At 38.5% G+C, this 18,613-nt stretch overlaps 1 protein-coding gene across 6 annotated transcripts in view; it reads left to right on the top strand.

The window, feature by feature from the left end:
* The window catches only part of Atad1 (ATPase family, AAA domain containing 1), a 62,472-nt gene that overhangs the window by 15,477 nt on the left and 28,382 nt on the right, over positions 1-18,613 (top strand). For 2 of the 6 annotated variants that reach the window (XM_005385882.2, XM_005385883.2), the window contains exons 3-4: positions 8,673-8,847; positions 17,042-17,140. In XM_005385882.2, coding sequence (XP_005385939.1) covers positions 8,686-8,847; positions 17,042-17,140 — 261 coding nt within the window. In that variant the 5' untranslated portion in view covers positions 8,673-8,685. The other 4 variants (XM_005385884.2, XM_013514805.1, XM_005385885.2 and 1 more) reach the window with 4 other exon arrangements.

Below are 18,613 nucleotides of genomic sequence, written 5' to 3' on the forward strand. Positions count from 1 at the left end.
GATCTATACTCCTGAAATCCAGTCAGTCACAATTTTCTCCAACCAGCTTTAGGTCTTATGGGAGACTGGAAACACTATGAGCCCTCTGGCCCTACTGGACATAGGCTGTGGGATATGCCACAGAGGGCCGGCAAGCCAAGTTGGCCCAGTAGCTGAGCATGGGATAGCAGTTGTTTTTTCTAAACTAAACCCTCAGGGCTCTGGTTTAATTGCAGTGTTGGCACTTTGTGATAAATAAATGGGTTTTGGGTTGCATTTTGGGCACTGAGTCTCTAAAAGGTTTGTCATCACTAGTCTAGTTGCTACGTACATAGGGAAGGGGCCATTTTCTTTCTAGTATGAGCTTTTTAGGGAGGGCCTATGTCTGGCAGTGGTCTCTTGTGGCTTTCCCTCAAGCAGTCATGTTGGGAGAGTAGCACTGGAGCTCTTGGTGTTGTTGGTCAGGTCTGTATTTTCTCTTTGGGTCTGCTGCTTTTTGGGGCTTACCTTCTCTCCGTGGGCATTGTGTTCACCCAGGAACAGGTCAGTTGGTTAGTTTGTGCCTCATGCCAAGGGAAAACAAAATGTAGACTATCTTGGAGTTGGTGGATGGCCATACCATGTGGCTTGTATGGACTTCCTTGCCTGCCTGCATCCTTCTGTATGCATTTTAAATTATGTGTAAAGTTTAAAAAACATAAAAGCATGGAAAGTAGATTTACAAGAATATGATTCGTGAATTTGGCTTTGTCTTTCTTTCAGCTCGTTTGTACTTTTTATAGAATGGAGCTCTTAATTCATCATTCCACCTTTTCCAATCCTTTGAAATGTTAATTTTCCTTATTTTTCCCTTGGTTCCATCTTATTCATCTTTTAAACCTCAAGCACTTAATTTTGGTCTTCTTTCATCACTTTTATGGCTTCAGGTTATTTCATATTACTGCTTCCCTTTTCTTTCTCCGCCCAATCTATTTATCTTGTTAAAATAGTAATTTAATAGTATTATTTTCTGATGAAATATTTTAAAAAGAACCAAGGTTACCAAATAATTACTATACTGGCATAATTACTGCTATATAACTCCATTTATTTGTTGAAGTTCTGATCTTTCTAAATCACTGTCTATAGAAGTATTTCCAATGAGCAATGTAGAGACAAGTCTATTCTATTTACTTACAGAAAGATGTCATTTTTTTTCTTTTCAGAGGGGTTTTACTCTAAATCTCTTCATGAGATCTCCTTGATTTCTTAATGTATCTCAGCTGGCTTGCTGGTTCAGGTGACCAGAGGGGCCTTTTGGGGTGGGGCAGTAGAGATTTTTGCAATAATACAACTAAAATCTTCATTCACTGGGGCAGATTTTCTCAAAATGTGGTCCAAAACTACCTCTGAGCCATCTCAGATGTTTGTCTGTTGACTGATTGGCTTAAACAACAAAAATATATTTCTCACAGTTGTAGAGGCATATTGACAGATTGTATATCTGGTGAGGATACACTTTCTGGCCTGCAGAGAGACATCTTCTCATAGTACCCAAACATGGGCAGAGACCTTAGATGTTTAATAAATATGTACATTCCTTCACCAAAATCTAGAGCAGTTAGATGAGAGCCTCTATGTCTAAGAATAAGGAATCAGTATTATCCAAACTGGCCAAGGAAGTCTACACAGGATGAGATCCAGATCCAGCTAATCTAAGGAATCCTCTCCTCCCACTAGGTGTTCTAGAGCTCTGATCTTGGCTACAGACTGAACCAAACACTCCCATGCAACAGTAAAAATGAAAATTTGGTACCATGGGAGAGAACCGTCATAATTGTTTGAAGAAGTATTTATGTACACACACACACTTTCCACAGTAATTATAATTTGTAATGTTGATTAAAGCAGAGGGAAGGCCCAGAAAGGCTACAAAAATTTATTATAATTTCCTGATTAGTATAATATATACTGTAGTAAATTATTGTTTGAGCCCCTACTGCAGGCCAAATGTGGTATTTTTTTGTTGCCAGGGATTATATAATGCTATCCTGGGATGAAAAGCATATGTTCAATCTGGTTGATTCTGAAATAACCTGGTTGATTTAGTGACTGCTGCAAGTGAATGTGTATGGTGTGTGGAAAAGCAGTAATTTGATGTTTTAGCATCCAGACCTAAGAAATTTCCTAAGGATTTGCTAAATATAAACATAAGGTTCCCTTTTGGAAAGGGAATGGGCAGCAGCATTTATTTTGAACTAGATTCTTTATGGTCACTCTTGATTACCTTATCTGTTTCCTTTCCTATGCAAACATTCCTCAGATATTAGGCAGATGAAACAAGATGAGATGTAATCATTTTAGCTGCTCCACTTGTAGGAGTCTTTTAGGATGTCCTTAGTAGGGTGCTGAAAAGTCCTACAACCCAACAACCCTCTTAAGCTCAAGCAAGCTGGATAGGTTCATCAACCTAGTGACCAGGAGTAAGGCAGATGAGGGGCTTAGGGGAACAGGTTTTCTCTTTTTTTGTGTGAACATTTTCCCAGTCTAATAATCCTCCTGTTCTTGTCAAATCAGTCTTTCTCTCTAATCAGTCTAGTACTCCTAAACCTAGCTTTGAATTAAATTTAAAAAATTAAATTAAGCATGCAGACACATAGCTGCGCATAGTGGCACACGCCTGTAATAATCCCAGCACTCGGGAAGCTGAGGGAGGAGGATCCCAATTTCCAGCCCCGCCTGGGCAACTTAGCAAGACCTTGTCTTAAAATTTTAAAAGTTTAACATGGAGGAGAGGGCTGACAATGCAGCTCAGTACGAAGGCCTCGAGTTTAATCGTCTGTACCGGGTGTGTGGACAGGGATTGTAACAAAAGTAGAATTTGCTAATCCAACAACTCAACAATCAGGCTGCAGAGCTCTTTAGCCATGAAAGATGGGTCCTTATACCAGACAGCAGATACGGAGGGGAACGGTCTCATTACTTCGGTCTCAACACCTCAATTTGAAGGAAGTGATGCTTCTTTTATCTGGGGACTGTCTAACGTCACCTCAGCTCCTGGCGGTCTGCGTATTCAGAAGGCGCTGGCTTTTGGGTGTGCTCCCTTGGGCCTTCTCACGCCCTTGTCCCTCATTCTGGAAAGAAGACGTAAAAGCAAAAGTGAAGTCACCAAAATGCAAAACCTGCTACCAGGTGCTCTGTTCCGTTCCAGCTGCCAGCCTCCCTGCGTGGGCTGCTCCGTCTTTCGCTGAAGGTTTTTCAGGCGTCGTCCTCATCACGGCGATGGGGAGGAGGCTGAGCTAACCCTAGAAACTGAAAGGCAGATGGTGAGGGGTGGCCAGGCGCGTCTGCGCTTTGACTGAAGTACAGACAGAATCAGCGTGAAGATTTGCATGGGGTGTTGGGGGAAGAGTCAGAATCAAACCAGCGCCAGGGAAGAATTCCTTTGCACTCTCCTGTTGGCGCCCCTATTCGTTGGGGTTGCGCCCGGCCAGCAGGGAGGGCTGGGACTTTAAGAGACCTTTCCCAATTCGGCCTCTGAGATTCAGCGGCTAAACGCAGAGCCTCAACGAGCGCCGCTTGCGGGGGCGGGGCGAAAGCCGCAGCCGGGCGGGTAGCAGACAAAGTAACAGACGTGCGGACGCGGACGCGCACGCTGTCGCTTCCCAGGGGCCGTTTCCCAGGCTCGGAACACGCCGGAGCCAGGGCTACCGCCGCGTCTGCGCATGCGCGATGCGTGAGTGTGGCGGGGGCGCCACTTGAGCCGGAAGCGATCTGTCCCCGCCGGCATTTTCTTCCTGTGTGAGGCTGGTGCGGGTTGCAGCTGCCGCTGTTTCGGTCCCGGGGTGAGTAGCGGGTTCCTGCGAGACCTGGCCGGGCGCTTGCAGGGTTCCTGTGAGCTCCCTTAGCGACCGGCTCCGACCCGGGAAGCCCAGCGAGAAGGGTCACCTCGCCCACCTCCCACGCCCCGCCTCAGTGCCGCCCCCCGGCGCCCCGCGTGCGCCGCGGCGGGCGGATTAACCTCCAAGGGCGTTCTGGCCCTCGCTCTGGCTTCCGGCCCGGCCTGGGCGCTGAGGTCCGGCTTGGCGCTGCCCCCACGCCTTGTGCCAGTCCCGAGGGACATTCCGCAGCAGCCTGGTCACTGTGGAGGCCCGGGGTCGTTCCGGGCACCCGGGACCAGGGTCCTGGTGAAGGCGGCCGGAAGAAGCCGGCTGTGACTGTGGTCCCGGAGCGGCCGTGCAGCACCTGGTGCAAAAGCAGAGGCGGTTTCTTCGTGGCTGGGCCGCTTTCTCAGAGGATGGAGATGTTAGTGGTAACCTTGTCCCCTGCGTGAAGGTTGGCAGGCCCTCACCGTCACGGGCAGTGTTCCTGGGGCCTTGATGTCCGCTATCCCGGGACTCAGAGCGGGAGAGGCGCTTTGTAAAACACCGCCCTGATTTAGGAGTCGCTACAGTGCGTGTGCTGTTCGCCCTCGTAATCTGTCAGTAAGTGGCTCGTTAGTTGAAGTGATGCGATTTCACTGATTTGCACCGCGAGATGGAGAGTTCCTTAGAATGCAACTACCTGGTGTTCATGTTTGCCCAACCGATAACTGAGTTTAGCAGCGATATTTAATGATGCACAGCACTATATGTACATATTTATGTCTTCATTTTCTGAAGCGAGTGTTTAACACAAGATTGAAATACATACGTTCTCGTGTGCACTTGCAGCTTTTGTATATTCTGTCATATAACTGAAACGGCTTTACATTGCAGGTATATCAGTGCTGTAGAAATGGTAAGTGTAGATCTCACAGATAGTGTAGACGGCATTTATAGTTAGCCTACAAAGCAAGAAGTTTCAGTTTCGTTTCAGATTTTTTTTTTTTTTTTGAGGCAGGGTCTCGCTCTGCAGTTCAGGCTGGCTTTGAGCTCACTTTGTAACCCAGGCTGGCGTCGAACTTGCAACGATCCTCCTGCTTCAGCCTTCCAAGTGCTGAGATTATAGGTGTGCTCCACCACACCCGGCTTCGTTTCAGGATTTTGAAGACTTTTAAAGTAATGGGCTATTGTTTTAGAAGTGACTGTAAGCCTGGGTGGTTCCATACAGCTGCTGTAAACCCAGCACTCAGGAGAGACTGAGACAGGTAGATTTTTTTTGTTTTGTTTTTTCCGGTACTGGGAATCAAACTCACGACCTTGCGCTTGCCAGGCAGGCACTGTGCCGCTGAGCTAAATCTCCAGCCCCCGAGACAGGTAGATCTTAAGTTTGAGCTCAGGATGGACTCCATAGGGAGACTCTGTCTCCAGGAGAAAGAAAAAAAAGCGACATTAATAGTCCTAAATCTGTATCATAGTAAAGTTAATTTAAGAAGGGGAACTACATAAGCGAATTTTGTGTCAACATTTTTTATAGGATTAAAAATGGTTGACTATCCTGATGACTTTGGGATGTATTTTGATAGCAGCACTAATTTGTTCGTGTAGTTTAGTGAACATCCAGTAGATGGCAGTTTTATGTGCACCAATACTGTGCTACCGGCTTTAACCAAATGAAACCGATATTTGGAATGTCACTACTACTCACAGATTTAGCTGATCCTTACCTTAACTGATTTATTTTCACCTACCGAGTAGTACCCCACGTAATGGTATCACACAAAAATGCAATGGCATTTTTAACTTTACTCTGTTGGAATAAAGACTAAAGTGACATTTTCACTTACTGTGAGTAGTGTCCTGTAACCCTTTTTTTTGGAATCAGTGCTGGTGGGAGAAAGCACACTTGGTTACATAAAGAGAGATTTTAGTTAGATGACTTCTTTCAACTGTGTTCTTTTCTTTATAGCTAATACAACTGCACAAGTATCTTTATCATGTGTCTTAGCTATTATTGTACATGTAGTATATAGTAGGTATTACATAAATGTTCAGTGAGTGTTTATGGAAGAAATTACATTACTTTAAATCCCTAGGCCAAAATTTTCTTTCCTTTTTTCCCCCCAGGGTCTTATAGTGTAATCCAGGTGTAGGCTGGCATCAACCTGTCTTCCTGTCACGATTACAGGAGTGCCAAAATACAGTCTTTCTTATTTAATTGTTATGATTAAATAATGTACTTATGGTGAAATGAGTGGCTCCTACTAATAGAGAAGCAGGGAATCTTGGCTTTTTGTTTTGTTTTTGGTCTCTTTTGAGACAGGGTCTCGCTATGCAGTTCCTTGAGCTCACTTTGTAGCCCAGGCTGGTGTCGAACTCACAGTGATCCTCCTGCCTCAGCCTCCCAAGTGCTGGGATTACAGATGTGTGCTATCACGCCAGGTTTGGGAATGGTTGAAATGGAAGATTTTTCAAGTGGCAGTTTATCCCTTGACTATAATTTTAGAATAGTCTGTATTTTGTGTGTGATAATTATACTAATGGATAGGTGAATAGAATGTATATTCACTCATGATTAAAAATAAGATTTCTTGAGATATTTAGTAGAACTAAATGACTGATAGAGGATTAATGTGATCTGAAAGGCTTCATGGAACAGATTGTTGGGCTTTGAAATTTGTATAGCATTTGACTAACCTGAAGTGAATGAGGGGAAATGGCCCATGTAGGCAAGGGCAAGGACAAGGTTGAAGGAAAAACAAATCTGTGTGGCATTTTCAGATGCCAGTGACTGCACCTGTTGAGTGTTCCCTCTGAGAAGTGATGAGAGAGTGCTGAAAAGTGACTTTTGGGAGCATGATTAGTACAGTCTTGAATACTGGAGAATCCTGTAAAGGGAGCCCTTTTGACTAGGAAAGAATATATACTCTTGAAGGAAGAAGAGATCTATAAGAATTTAAATATTGTTGGAGCTATTCTGAAGGGAGGGAGATGAAGTGAATCTTTAACTTAGTGGTACTGAGAAGAGAAAACAATTTTAGTGCTGGAAGCATTATAGATATTAATCCATGCGTTACCTCATTTTTAGCTGTCATTGAAATAGCTACAAATTCTGTTTTATTCCTTTTCACATGGGTCAGGTATGTATTTCATCTTACTTTAATTGCATTCTGGGGATTGTGTCAGTGTTGTTTTTGTTTTTCTTCCGGTATCAGGAATCGAACTCACAACCTTGCGCTTGCCAGGCAGGCGCTGTGCTGCTGAGCTAAATCCCCAACCCCTGGGGATTGTGTCTAGGACCTTCACAGTGAGCTACATCCCCAGCCTTTGTATTATTTATTTATTTTTATTTTGGCACAGCCTTCACCAAGTTACTAAGTTGACCAGGCAGGGCTGGAACTTTCAACCCTCCTGCTTCAGCTGCCTGGTTCTTTTTTTTTTTTTCTTAAATATCCAGCAGCACTTAGAAAAACTTTGTTCCGAGAATTTAATGGCATTGTTGGAAGTTGAGATTCTATTTTCCAAAATGTAGTAGTCATATCTCTAACAAGCTTATTCTTTTGTGCACTTAATGCCTTTGACAGTGGAGTCTAGGCCTGCTGTAAGTTTAGCTTAGGGATATACTGTGTGTACATCATCTTTTTTCCTCTGTTCTTGGGTGAGTGTTTTATTTTTGTGGTAGTTTTCTTGGTGGCTCACAATTTTTTAAAAAATTTATTTTAAAAATAAAAGAAGGAAAACATTAACAAACAGACATCCATTTACAAAATAGCATAAGAACAATACAAGCAATACAGAGTTACAGACAAAGTGGTAGGGAATTAACAATGGCTGTTGTATTACTTATTGATATTTTCAAAGTGGTTTCTCAGGAAAACAAATAGAGACATGCAAGATTGATCAAATAAGTAATCATTAACTGTTCCTTTCAGTAAAGTGATAGAAGTCAGTAGTACAACTATGTTAGCTATCCTGTATATACATACATACATAATTTCCCCTTCTTTCTTTTCTCTTTTCCCTCACCCCAGTTGCTCTTTACTTTTGAGCATTTTCCTTTCGTTTCACAATGTCTGTCATGTCTCCAATTTTTATTCATTCTTTCAGGTTCTTACACTAGTGAGACAATACATTGCTTACACTTGGAGGTCTGGTTTATTTCACTTATGAGTATGGTCTCTAGTTGTGACCGTTTACCTGTAAAAGCCTTGAGTTTATGGCTCACAATTTTTGAAAGTGTTGCTTTATATTCGGTTGGGTTGTTGAGAGTAATAGAATGGCTCAAAAATTAATATCACTTTTTAACTGAGATAATAACATGTTTACATTTAAGCAGGCCTTTGAACTTTAAAATGAGGATGAAGAAAAAGTCAGTTCATAGTTTGAATTCATTCTCAAGTTATTTTGTATGTTACATTTAATAGAAGAAATCTTTATGATCAGATTAGTAAAATATCTCATTGTTAAGGTGCCTTTCTTTAGTTGGATTGGTTTTAATGTTGTTATTTTCCCAGACTCTGAAATAGTTACTTAAAAGCTAAAAGAGTAATTTGAAAACTGTATTTTCAAAATGAATTATTTAGGGCTGGGGATGTAGCTCAGTGACACAGCTCCTGCCTGAAAAGTGCGAGGTTCTGAGTTCAATTTCCGGTACCAAAAAAAAAAAGGAATTATTTATTCCACTATTAAATGCATTTGCTTACTTAACATTTAAAAATCCGTTTGTCCTTGAAACACATTTTTTAAAGGTAGGTAATGCTTGAGTTTAACTAGAAGTTAGTTTTTCTTGCTTAGTTCAAGGTAATTTTAATGGACATAGATATTACATAATGACAATTTCTCTTGTTTTTGAAGGTTAACAATCAAGATGGTACATGCTGAAGCCTTTTCTCGGCCCTTAAGTCGGAATGAAGTTGTTGGTTTAATTTTCCGTTTGACAATATTTGGTGCAGTAACATACTTTACTATCAAATGGATGGTAGATGCAATTGATCCAACCAGAAAGCAGAAAGTAGAAGCTCAGAAACAGGTATGATTTGAAATGTTTGAAGATCCTTTCTCTTACCACTAGTGAATATATTTCCCCTAAATTAAGAGTAGTAAAATTATGAATTTATGAATTCTATAAAACTCACATGAAAATGCATTGTGACACATTATTTACTTCATTTTTTCTAGAAAACATTAGCTTATTAAGTCAGTTTTTACTGTATAAGCAATTTCAGGAGAAAAATGATGAATACAAATAATTTTGTGACTATTCTCATTAGAATATTTTTTCAGCTTATAAATGAAGGAAGCTAGGTAAAACTTTTCAGTACACTACACAAAAATAATATTTTAATATTTTAATAGCGTCTGCATTTTGGTTTGTCTGATATTTGAAATTTGGATAATGCTAAGTTGTCAGTCTTAGACTTTACAAACTACACTAAAATCTAAGGAATTGCTTTAGAAAGTTATTGTTTATTACTGTGTTATATTTTTTATTTTTCAGCTGCTACCTCATATGGTCATGTCTTTATTATGATAACATATTTGTTTGGGGTCTGTACATCCTCAAAAATTAAAAGGTTTGAAAGAGTCACCATTTTTTTGCCATTTGAGGACAAGATGTTCATATTCATGGATTTTAGATGTGTTCTGTGAGTTGTGACTGATTCATTCAACGAGCATTTATGCTTGATGCTAAGATAAAAGGTTAAATAACTCTTGTTTTGCTGGCATGGTGGTACTTGGGATGCCTAGACAGGAGAATCGTTGTGTTTAAGGTCACCCTGGGCTACATAAGTAAGTTCAAGGCCAGCCTGCTGTACTATATAGCAAGACCCTGTCTCAAAAAACCCCCCCCAAAAAAAAAAAAAAAAATCTTGTTTTTTCAAACTGCTATAGAAAAGTATGGGAAATAGGAAGGTAAATAAATGATTTCTTTACAGTGTTACGCATAGCTGTCAAGTTAGTTAAAAAGTGAAAAACCACAGTTTCTGTAGTAAGCATCCAAAAAGTAATTTGAACTTTGATGAATTTATTCCTTGAATTTGTCCATGAAATAGTTGACTAAAAATTGATTGTGTCATCAGCCTATTCATAACACTGGGAAGTCTGACCAGTAGAGGTTATTTAAAAAACTCATTTGATAATGTACCTGAATATACCTTTTTTCCCCACCTGAATCCAGAAAGTCAGTTTAAATTGCAGTTTAGGATATTGTTGTTAGTAGGAGTATGACTTTATTGTTGTTATTTATTTATTTATTAAGTGGTTTTGTTTTTTTTTTTGTCTTTTTGAGACAGGGTTTCGCTGTGCAGTTCAGGCTGACCTTGAGCTCACTTTGTAGCCCAGGCTGGCCTTGAACTTGCAATGATCCTCCTGCCTCAGCCTCCCTTGAGTGCTGGGACTACAGGCATGCACCACCTTTTCTCTTTATTTTAAAGAGAAAAGAAAACAAAAGAACAACAACAAAGATAAAAACAAAACACTAAAACAATAAAAATGATACAGAATTTCAAAAGATGATAGGAAACTAACAATGGTTGTTATATTACATACTATCTTCAATGAAGTTGCTCAGATTATAAGATGTAAGAATGCAAGATTGATAAAACAATTAAAGATAAAAAGTTCAAAAAAACATTAGAAATAATACAGAGTTTCACTAATCAAGATGGTAGGAATTTAACAATGGTTATATTGCATATTGTCTTCAAATTAGTTGTTCAGATTGTTTTTTTGAGGCAAGATCTAGCTGTACAGTTCAGGCTGGCCTTGATCTTACTGTGTAGCCCAGGCTGGCCTTGAACTCAACAGTGATCCTCCCTCCTCAACCTCCTAAGTGCTGGGATTACAGGCGTGTGCCACCACGCCTGGCAGGGGCATAACTTTTAAACAGAGATTTTTATCAGGGTTTTTTTTGGCTTCTAGGATCTGTTGGAGTACATATGTAGAAGACATATCGAAAGCCAAATATAGATATTAAGTGCTACACAAATAAATCATTATCATTAAGCTTTTATTGAAAACTCTATGTATAGCATTGTCCTAAATAGCAGATGTGTAATGTGTGAAGTACTGTGTCTGACCTTGTGATGTCCAAGGTAGGGAAAAGGGCAAGACATATTTATGATATAGATTATAGGAGTAATTAACATATACCAGTTATTTAGTGACAAACCATGACTTTTAGAGAAATAAGTGGTTACCAGTGATTGAGATGGTTAAGTATGTCTTCATGAAAGATTTTGGGTTCAAAGATAGACAAGGACAATGCTAAGTAGAAAGAGTATGAACAAAATCATAAGGTAAACTGGGTGTAGTGGCACACCTGTAATCCCAGCACTCAGGAGGCTGAGGCAGGCGGATCATTGCAAATTTGAGGCCAGCCTGGGCTACAAAGTGAGCTCAAGACCAGCCTGAACTGCATAGTGAGACCTTGTCTCAAAAAAAGACCAAAGGAAAAAAAAAGAATCATAAGGTAGGGATAACAAGACCTACTAAAAGAATAGTAAATAGTTTAATCAGGTTAGAGAGCAGAGTTTATGTAAGTGCCTATGTCGTAGAACCCAAAGGGAAAGATAAGGACTACAAGATAAAGGCTCCTGAATAAGTCAGGGGACAGAGCTCTACTGTTCCTTTCTTCAGTGCCTTTAATTTTTTAGTAGGTAGACTAAGTCTGATGCAAAATACTATAGCATTTTTGAAGTCCAAATCAACTGCAAAGGAGATGTGCTTTTTATTTTTAAAAATAAATTTGTGGTCCATTTTCATAATAACTTACTAATGTTTAAAACATCCAGAATGAAAAAAAAATCATCTAAAAATGCAGAGAACCTATAACCCTAACCTTAGCCAAGGGTTATAGGTTCTCTGCATTCCCTCCCTTCCTTCCTTCCTATACTCCTGGCCAACTACTGAGTATGCTGTTGACCAGTTAAAGAGTTCTATATAGGCAGTGGTAAGCCATTAAATATGTTTGAGAAGGTGGGTAATACAGAAAACAATGTTCAGATAATTTACCTTACAATAGTTATACAAGAGGAAATGCGGTCAAGAGAGATGAGAAGCAATGGTCGGGCAAAGAGTAGAATAAGAGAATAACAAAAGGAATGTAATAGGTGAAATTGACTCAAAAGAATGAATGCAGGAATGTAGGATGATGTGGGAAAAGAAAAAGAATATTATATAAATGAATCAAAGATTTGTGTAGATTCCTCAAAGATTCATAATATCTTTTATAATGATTTAGAAATTGATACGGCAAGTTTATAGGATGATGGCATTTAATATGTACATGTTAGGTTTGTATTGTGGTTGGAATTCAGAGAGAAGTATTCATACAATAATTGAACTTGTAGGTCTGAGTCTCATCAATAAGGTCAGTCCTAGAATTATTTTTCATTATCAGATGTCCATAAGTAGTTGGAAACATCAGAGACATGATTCTTAACGGAAATGGGTAGGTAAAAAGGCTTTTGTTATGTATGTGTGTATGATTCGTGAAGCTTTTCCCACCCCATTTCCCCATCTTCCTGCTGCTACCATCCAGATTTATACATTAAACACTTATGAGAGCTTCTGATGTAATTGTCACTGTAATACATTTCAATGACTGGATTGAGAGTGATGAGAGCCTCACAGATGTTATAAAGCAACAATAATAGTAGGCTGCAGAGTGGACACACTTCTGTCATTTAGGGAATGGGAAGGTGATAGGAAGCCAATGAGGAATGAACAGATCAGTTGGGATAACTAGTACCTGGACTGACTTTCCTATGTAAAACAAAAACAATGAAATAAGCTGGATGACTTAAAAAAATTGTTTTAAAGGTATTCATGAGGTATAAAGAAAGTAAGGAATTTAGGTTAAAAAACTTAAGGCAAAAACTCAAAAAGGTAAGCTGAACTTATGACTAGCTTTCCACTGGCAGGAATTTGCTGAACCTACTGAGTTTTGAGTGGGTATTTTCATGGCTCTGTGCAATATGTAAAGCCAGTCCAAGTTAAGGAGTCTCACCGATGACACCCTTATAAATCCAGGACCACAAAAAGTCCCATGTAGTATTTCAGCCAAAGTCAAAGATGTAAAAATAATTTAGTGAGATAAATTTAAGTCATATGCTAGGTGAAGTGACACATCTAAAATTTAGACCCAGAAAGATGGAATGTAAAAAATATAGAAGTGTTACATCTACATGTCAGTTGACTTTCAATTATGTAGTAAACCTCATTTTCTCTAATATCTTTGCATTGAAGTTTCTTTTTGTACCGTTAGCTTTCTTTTTATGTTTGTATAACATGCACATTTCATTGGCCAAATGCAAATTAAAAATCACTTTGAGTTTTCTTTTCTTTTCTTTCTTTTTTTTTTTTTTTTGTTCGTGTGTTTTTCTTCTGGTACCAGGAATTGAACTCATGACCTTACGCTTGCCAGGCAGGTGCTGTGCCACTGAGCTAAATCCCTAGCCCCTTTGTGTTAGCTTTTCACACTTAGCAAAATGACAAAAGTACTAGTCTTTTAATACAATTTACTAGAGAGACTGGAAGAATAGCGTAGATATTGCTGATAAGAATATAAATTATAATCATTTTGGAAGACAGTCTGGCATTATCTACTAAAGTTGAAAATGTGCATTCTAAATGACCCATAAGTTTTATTTCCATGCATAATTGAAAGAACCAGGAGTTACATAAAAGACTTCTTAGCAGCCTTGCTTATAATGGAAAAAAGGGAATCAGTCTAAATATTTGGATAAATGTTGATATATGCATATATTGAGAAGGAAAAATACTTTTTCCTGTACACTTTTGAATTCTCAGTTAGAGCTCTATAGCAAAAGACAGATTGACAAGAGAAAAAGAGCAGCAGCTTGGATCTTGAAGCAACCATCACAGAATGCCAGTTTGAAAAAACTAACATTTGTTAACCTAGAAAGTCATTATGCTGTGCATTACCAATCAGTTAGCTTATTGAACTGAATCTTAGAAGAGTGAGTGAACAATTGAACTAAGTAAATAATTGAATTAGGGTATCAGGAAAGAATAAGCAGTTAAGTTAGATTATCTGGCTGAGCAAGAGGATAGGTAGAGTGATAAGAAAGCAAACTAGAGTAGTGTAGTATGAAGCATGGTGGGAGAGCACCATGGTAAGAAGGCATCTTATCCAGTAACTTCCAGAAGGATGGTAATATTAGAAACATGGCAATACCAGAGGGAAGAGATGAAGTACACTAACCCTAAAAGAGAAGGTTGCTGTCTCCACATGTGTTTCAGAGTTAATATAAGTTTTCATAAGGGTTATACCTAATGTGTAAAGATAATTATTCAGAATCATTGCTAATTGCTTTTAAATGCATTTCTAAAATTTGCATCAATGGTTTCCTCTACCTACACTGAAATTGGAGCTATGATCAACTGGTATGACATCCGTCAAAGGATCAGAGGTTTTCCTTGTTTCTGACTTAATGTTTAATTGATTCAATTCTTTTTTTTTTTTTTTTACCCTTGTTAATGCTATGTGTATCTTTCTAAAATTACTCTTTCAAAGGACAGTTAATCTTATGAACCTTGAATGAAATGAGTGTTACTACTTAATATTTCCTTTCCTGTTGCTTTTCCTCTGTAATTCCTCTTCCCCACTCCAGGCAATAGTACTATTTACTGGGTCGGGGATAAAACTGAATGTCATAAGCGCCTGCCTGGCAAGCGCAAGGTCCTGAGTTTGATTCTGGTACCAAAAACAAAAAAACAACTTACTGTTTACATCCTACTCAACTTCTTAAAATGAAATGGCATGAAAGGATAATGAAATAATTGAAAGGATAAAACATAACATGAAACAGATAATATACAGTTAAAAGTAATTTCCCTTTCTTTTATCCCTCCCCTATATACATTTCCTGTCTACCATATTTTCTCCACAAAGAGAACAACTTGGAGAGACCCACTTTAAGAAATAAGCAAGCATTGTTGATTAGAAAATACAATTTTCATTAAACTATAAATAAAGCAGTGTATAAAGATAAACCATTTTTAGAGCAGTCTAGTCATATTTTTATTTTTCTAGTTAAAGTATTTTAGAATTAGAGGCTTACTTAAAAGTCAAAACCAGATAATTGGATAACTTACTCCAGGGACATAGTTTGGAGGTCGTTATAATGTGCTTTTTGGTACTTTGTTTTTCATTTATTTGTTAATTGTTTTCTGTTCTATCAAATGAGGAACGTTAGTGCTTCAGGAGGCCAGGCCTTTCAAATTAGACAAATGAGTGTCAGCCATTAGATAGGAACACAGTAAATGTTAACTTCTTTTCCATTTTATGTCAGTGTTATATTACGAACACAACCTAAATCCACTGTTAAAATAGGATGCTGTTGCAGAAAGGAGACGCTAGGTAAATGACATAGTACAGCATTTCCTGTTTGTATAAACAAGATAGTTGATTATTTAAGAAATTTCAGCTATAAAAAACCCTTGTTTAAAACAAGAGATATCTGTGAAATAATATTTTCAAGGTAACTAGCTAGTAAGGAAAAGGCAGGGTCTCTCAGCTCAGGCACTGTTGCTTTTTTAGGCTTGGTAGGTCCTTGGGCTGTGAGGAGGAGGGCTTTCCTATGTTCATAGAAAGATTGGCAGCATCCCTGCCTCACTTGCCTAGACCCTCATAGCAGTCTTCCTTTGTCCCCAAATCTGGCAACCAGAAATACTTCCAGGCACTGTCAAGTGTCCCCTGGGGGACACAGGAAGAGGCAAACCATCCCCAGTTGAAATCCACTATTTTAAGAGTATTGTCTAAAAAGAACACATATAGGATGGCTTCACATTAGTAGCATAATAAAAAGAATAAATTAATGTCCTTAACATGCCAAAAAAAGGATACTTTCCACAGTTGGCACATAAGAGCTTATAGGCAGTGAGAAAGAAGGTATTTTTAAGAGAGGGCAACCTAGAAACCTGAATAGGGCTCCTTTATATCTTGGAGATTTGCAGAGGTGGTTTAGTAGGAAATACGTCCTGTGTGATTATTTGATATGGTTCATAACACTTTTTTAAAAAAAAAAGCTGTTAGGATATGATCAGCACACAGTTCTTCTAATCTCCTTGCTAGTCTATAAATACATGTTCTTTGGTACGAATTTCCTTTTAGAGGAACCATATCCTTAACAAACAGCAAGATCTTATGTAATCAAAAACATTTTAAGAAAATAAAACAACAAAAATAATTGAACTTTTTTGAATGTTTTATCACACGTAATCATAATTGAATGATTTACCAAAGTACCTTCATTTCTAAAACGTTCATTTACTTGAACTTTGAATATGTTATATGTAGATTTTTGAAGACTTAAGTGGTCACAAACCCCCTTATATGGAGAAACCAAGCCAGGTATACGTGGTGGTTAGAGTATTGGCTCCAGAGTTGGACGGTGGAGATTCAGACCTTGCCTCTTCTATTTGCTTGCTTTTCATCTAAGGCAAATTACTTAATTATGTTAAGCTTCTGTTTATTTTTCCGCAAAAAGGGGAATATTATACCTCTGTACATAGGACCACTCTGAGAATCCAGTGAGTTCATACGCTTACTGTGTTTTAGCTTAATCTTGGCACACTCAGAAAGTGTTTGTCATTTTTATTTTAATTAAAAGCTGTTTGCATTGCTTGAACTCATAGATTTGAAGTTAGATATACCTACTTTAAGAATATATGGTTTATTTTTATTATTTTCAGTTGCTTTTGACTTTAACTGAAAAAGATAACGTCAAAAAAATTGAAATCAAGTGTGTATCATTGCAGGAAGTTTAAAATCTTTTTCAGATACCCTGTTAATTTAGGGAAAGAAACTCCAGTTGTACATTTCTTGACATCCTTGACTCTTTGGATTTTCATCTTGAGGTTTCACCTGTAGTTGTGATAATCTTTCTGGAAAGAGAAAACAAAATGTACCTTAGTGTCTCCTCAGAGCTACTGTATTGAGAGGTACAGATCATGTATCTCTCTAATCACGTATCCTGTTGTCTCATTTCCCAGAAGCTGGTTAAATTGCTCTGGTTTCTGTAGGGTGGAGTTTCAAATTTTTTCTTTACTGATGGGTTCACAATAAAAAAGGATAAGACCAATAGGCATTAAATATCCTTGGAAAATTCTTTAATGTCTGTTCAGTGCTCATTAGACTTCAGTTTTGAGGCACCAGCATCTAAGTATCAAAATAAAGGGTGCTTTTTTCTTTCTAGGCAGAAAAACTAATGAAGCAAATTGGTGTGAAAAATGTGAAGCTGTCAGAGTATGAAATGAGTATCGCTGCTCACCTGGTAGATCCTCTTAACATGCACGTAGGTACATCTAATCTCATGATTGTGGGCGTCTGCCATTTCGTGTCAAAGGTCTGGAAGACTAGACTGTTTCAGTGATACTCAAGGAGGAATCATAAAACTCAGCATATGAGTACGTAGTTGTACTCCCGGATGTGATTTATTACACTGAGTTGATACAAGGCACAATCAGGAAAGGGAAAAGGGAATGAGGTTAAGTCTGGAGAAAATCAGGCCCATCTTCTAAGAATTGTGGCTCTATGGGGTCACACAGATGCTTAATTACTGCATCAACAAGTTGTGACAACACATGTGCAGTGTTGTCAACCAAGAAAATTTACTCAAGACTCTTCAGGGATTTCATTTGGAGCCAGTCATGTAAACTTCTTCCTTAGGTATATCAAAAGTCTGGACTCCCAGAAGGAAAAGAGACATTGACCTTAAACCGTATTGTTGGTGCAGTTTAGGCACAGTGAGCTGTTCTTGTCAGGGAGTTGTGAGAACTCTCCCAAAATCTAATATCCCAAGTCCTAGCTGAGAGCCAACTTGCAAGCAGGCCTTTCTAAGTATAATTATCCCAGACCTGCTGTGTTGCACACATTGCTTGGTGAAACTTGGACTTTTATGTATTTGCCTTTATGAAACAGAAAATTGGTTTATGTTATGTAGGTATTTGATTTGTGGAGTTTAGATTTTCATATGTTATTGTAGACAACACATAATCCTGAATCTCAAGTTTTCTACTTGTGGCCTTGGTAAATGATTTCTTCTTTAAGTCTTAGTTCCCACAAGTATAATCCAGATAATACAATGAATTTTTGAGGATTAGATATTTTAGTGGTACTGGGTGTTGAACCCCGGACCTTGCTCTGAACTACATCCCCAGCCCTTTTATAATTTTGAGACAGGGCCTCACTAAATACCCAGGCTGTGCTTGAACTTGATATTCTGGTGCTGCAACCTCCTGAAGTGCTGGGCTCACAGGCATGTACCATCAGGCCTGGCTAAGGATCAGATTAATTGATAAATCCAAGGTATTCTATGAGTATTTTATAGCAATAGATATATTAGAATATAGTTTTCTAATACAATGTTACATTGATATATTAATAAGTGGAATTAAATGTAATAACCCTGTCTTTAAGTCTAGAAAATAAAAATCTATACTGTCCTGTAATATACAGTATATAGTAGATCAGAGACACACACCCTGGAATTAAACTTCCAATTCAGTTGGATTTATGAATTTACAATGGCACCAGGCCCTAACAGAGTAAGTCTGTACTATTACAGCATTTTGTTGCAGCTAAAGTAAATGTTATGATTTTTCTTCAGATCTGGCCACTGGTTTGTATTTTCCCTCTTTTTTTCACTGTGAATTATAAAGAAAGTAAATCTGCTCTAAAGTAGTGCATCTTACTGGCCACTTTACTAGACTAGAGGGAGATTAATTTTTCTTTTTAAGTCTCTTTTAGTTTTAGCCCTCACCCCTAA

This window comes from Chinchilla lanigera, unplaced genomic scaffold (genome assembly GCF_000276665.1).
Source record: "Chinchilla lanigera isolate Chin_1 unplaced genomic scaffold, ChiLan1.0 scaffold00024, whole genome shotgun sequence".
NCBI classification, from domain to species: Eukaryota; Metazoa; Chordata; class Mammalia; order Rodentia; family Chinchillidae; genus Chinchilla; species Chinchilla lanigera.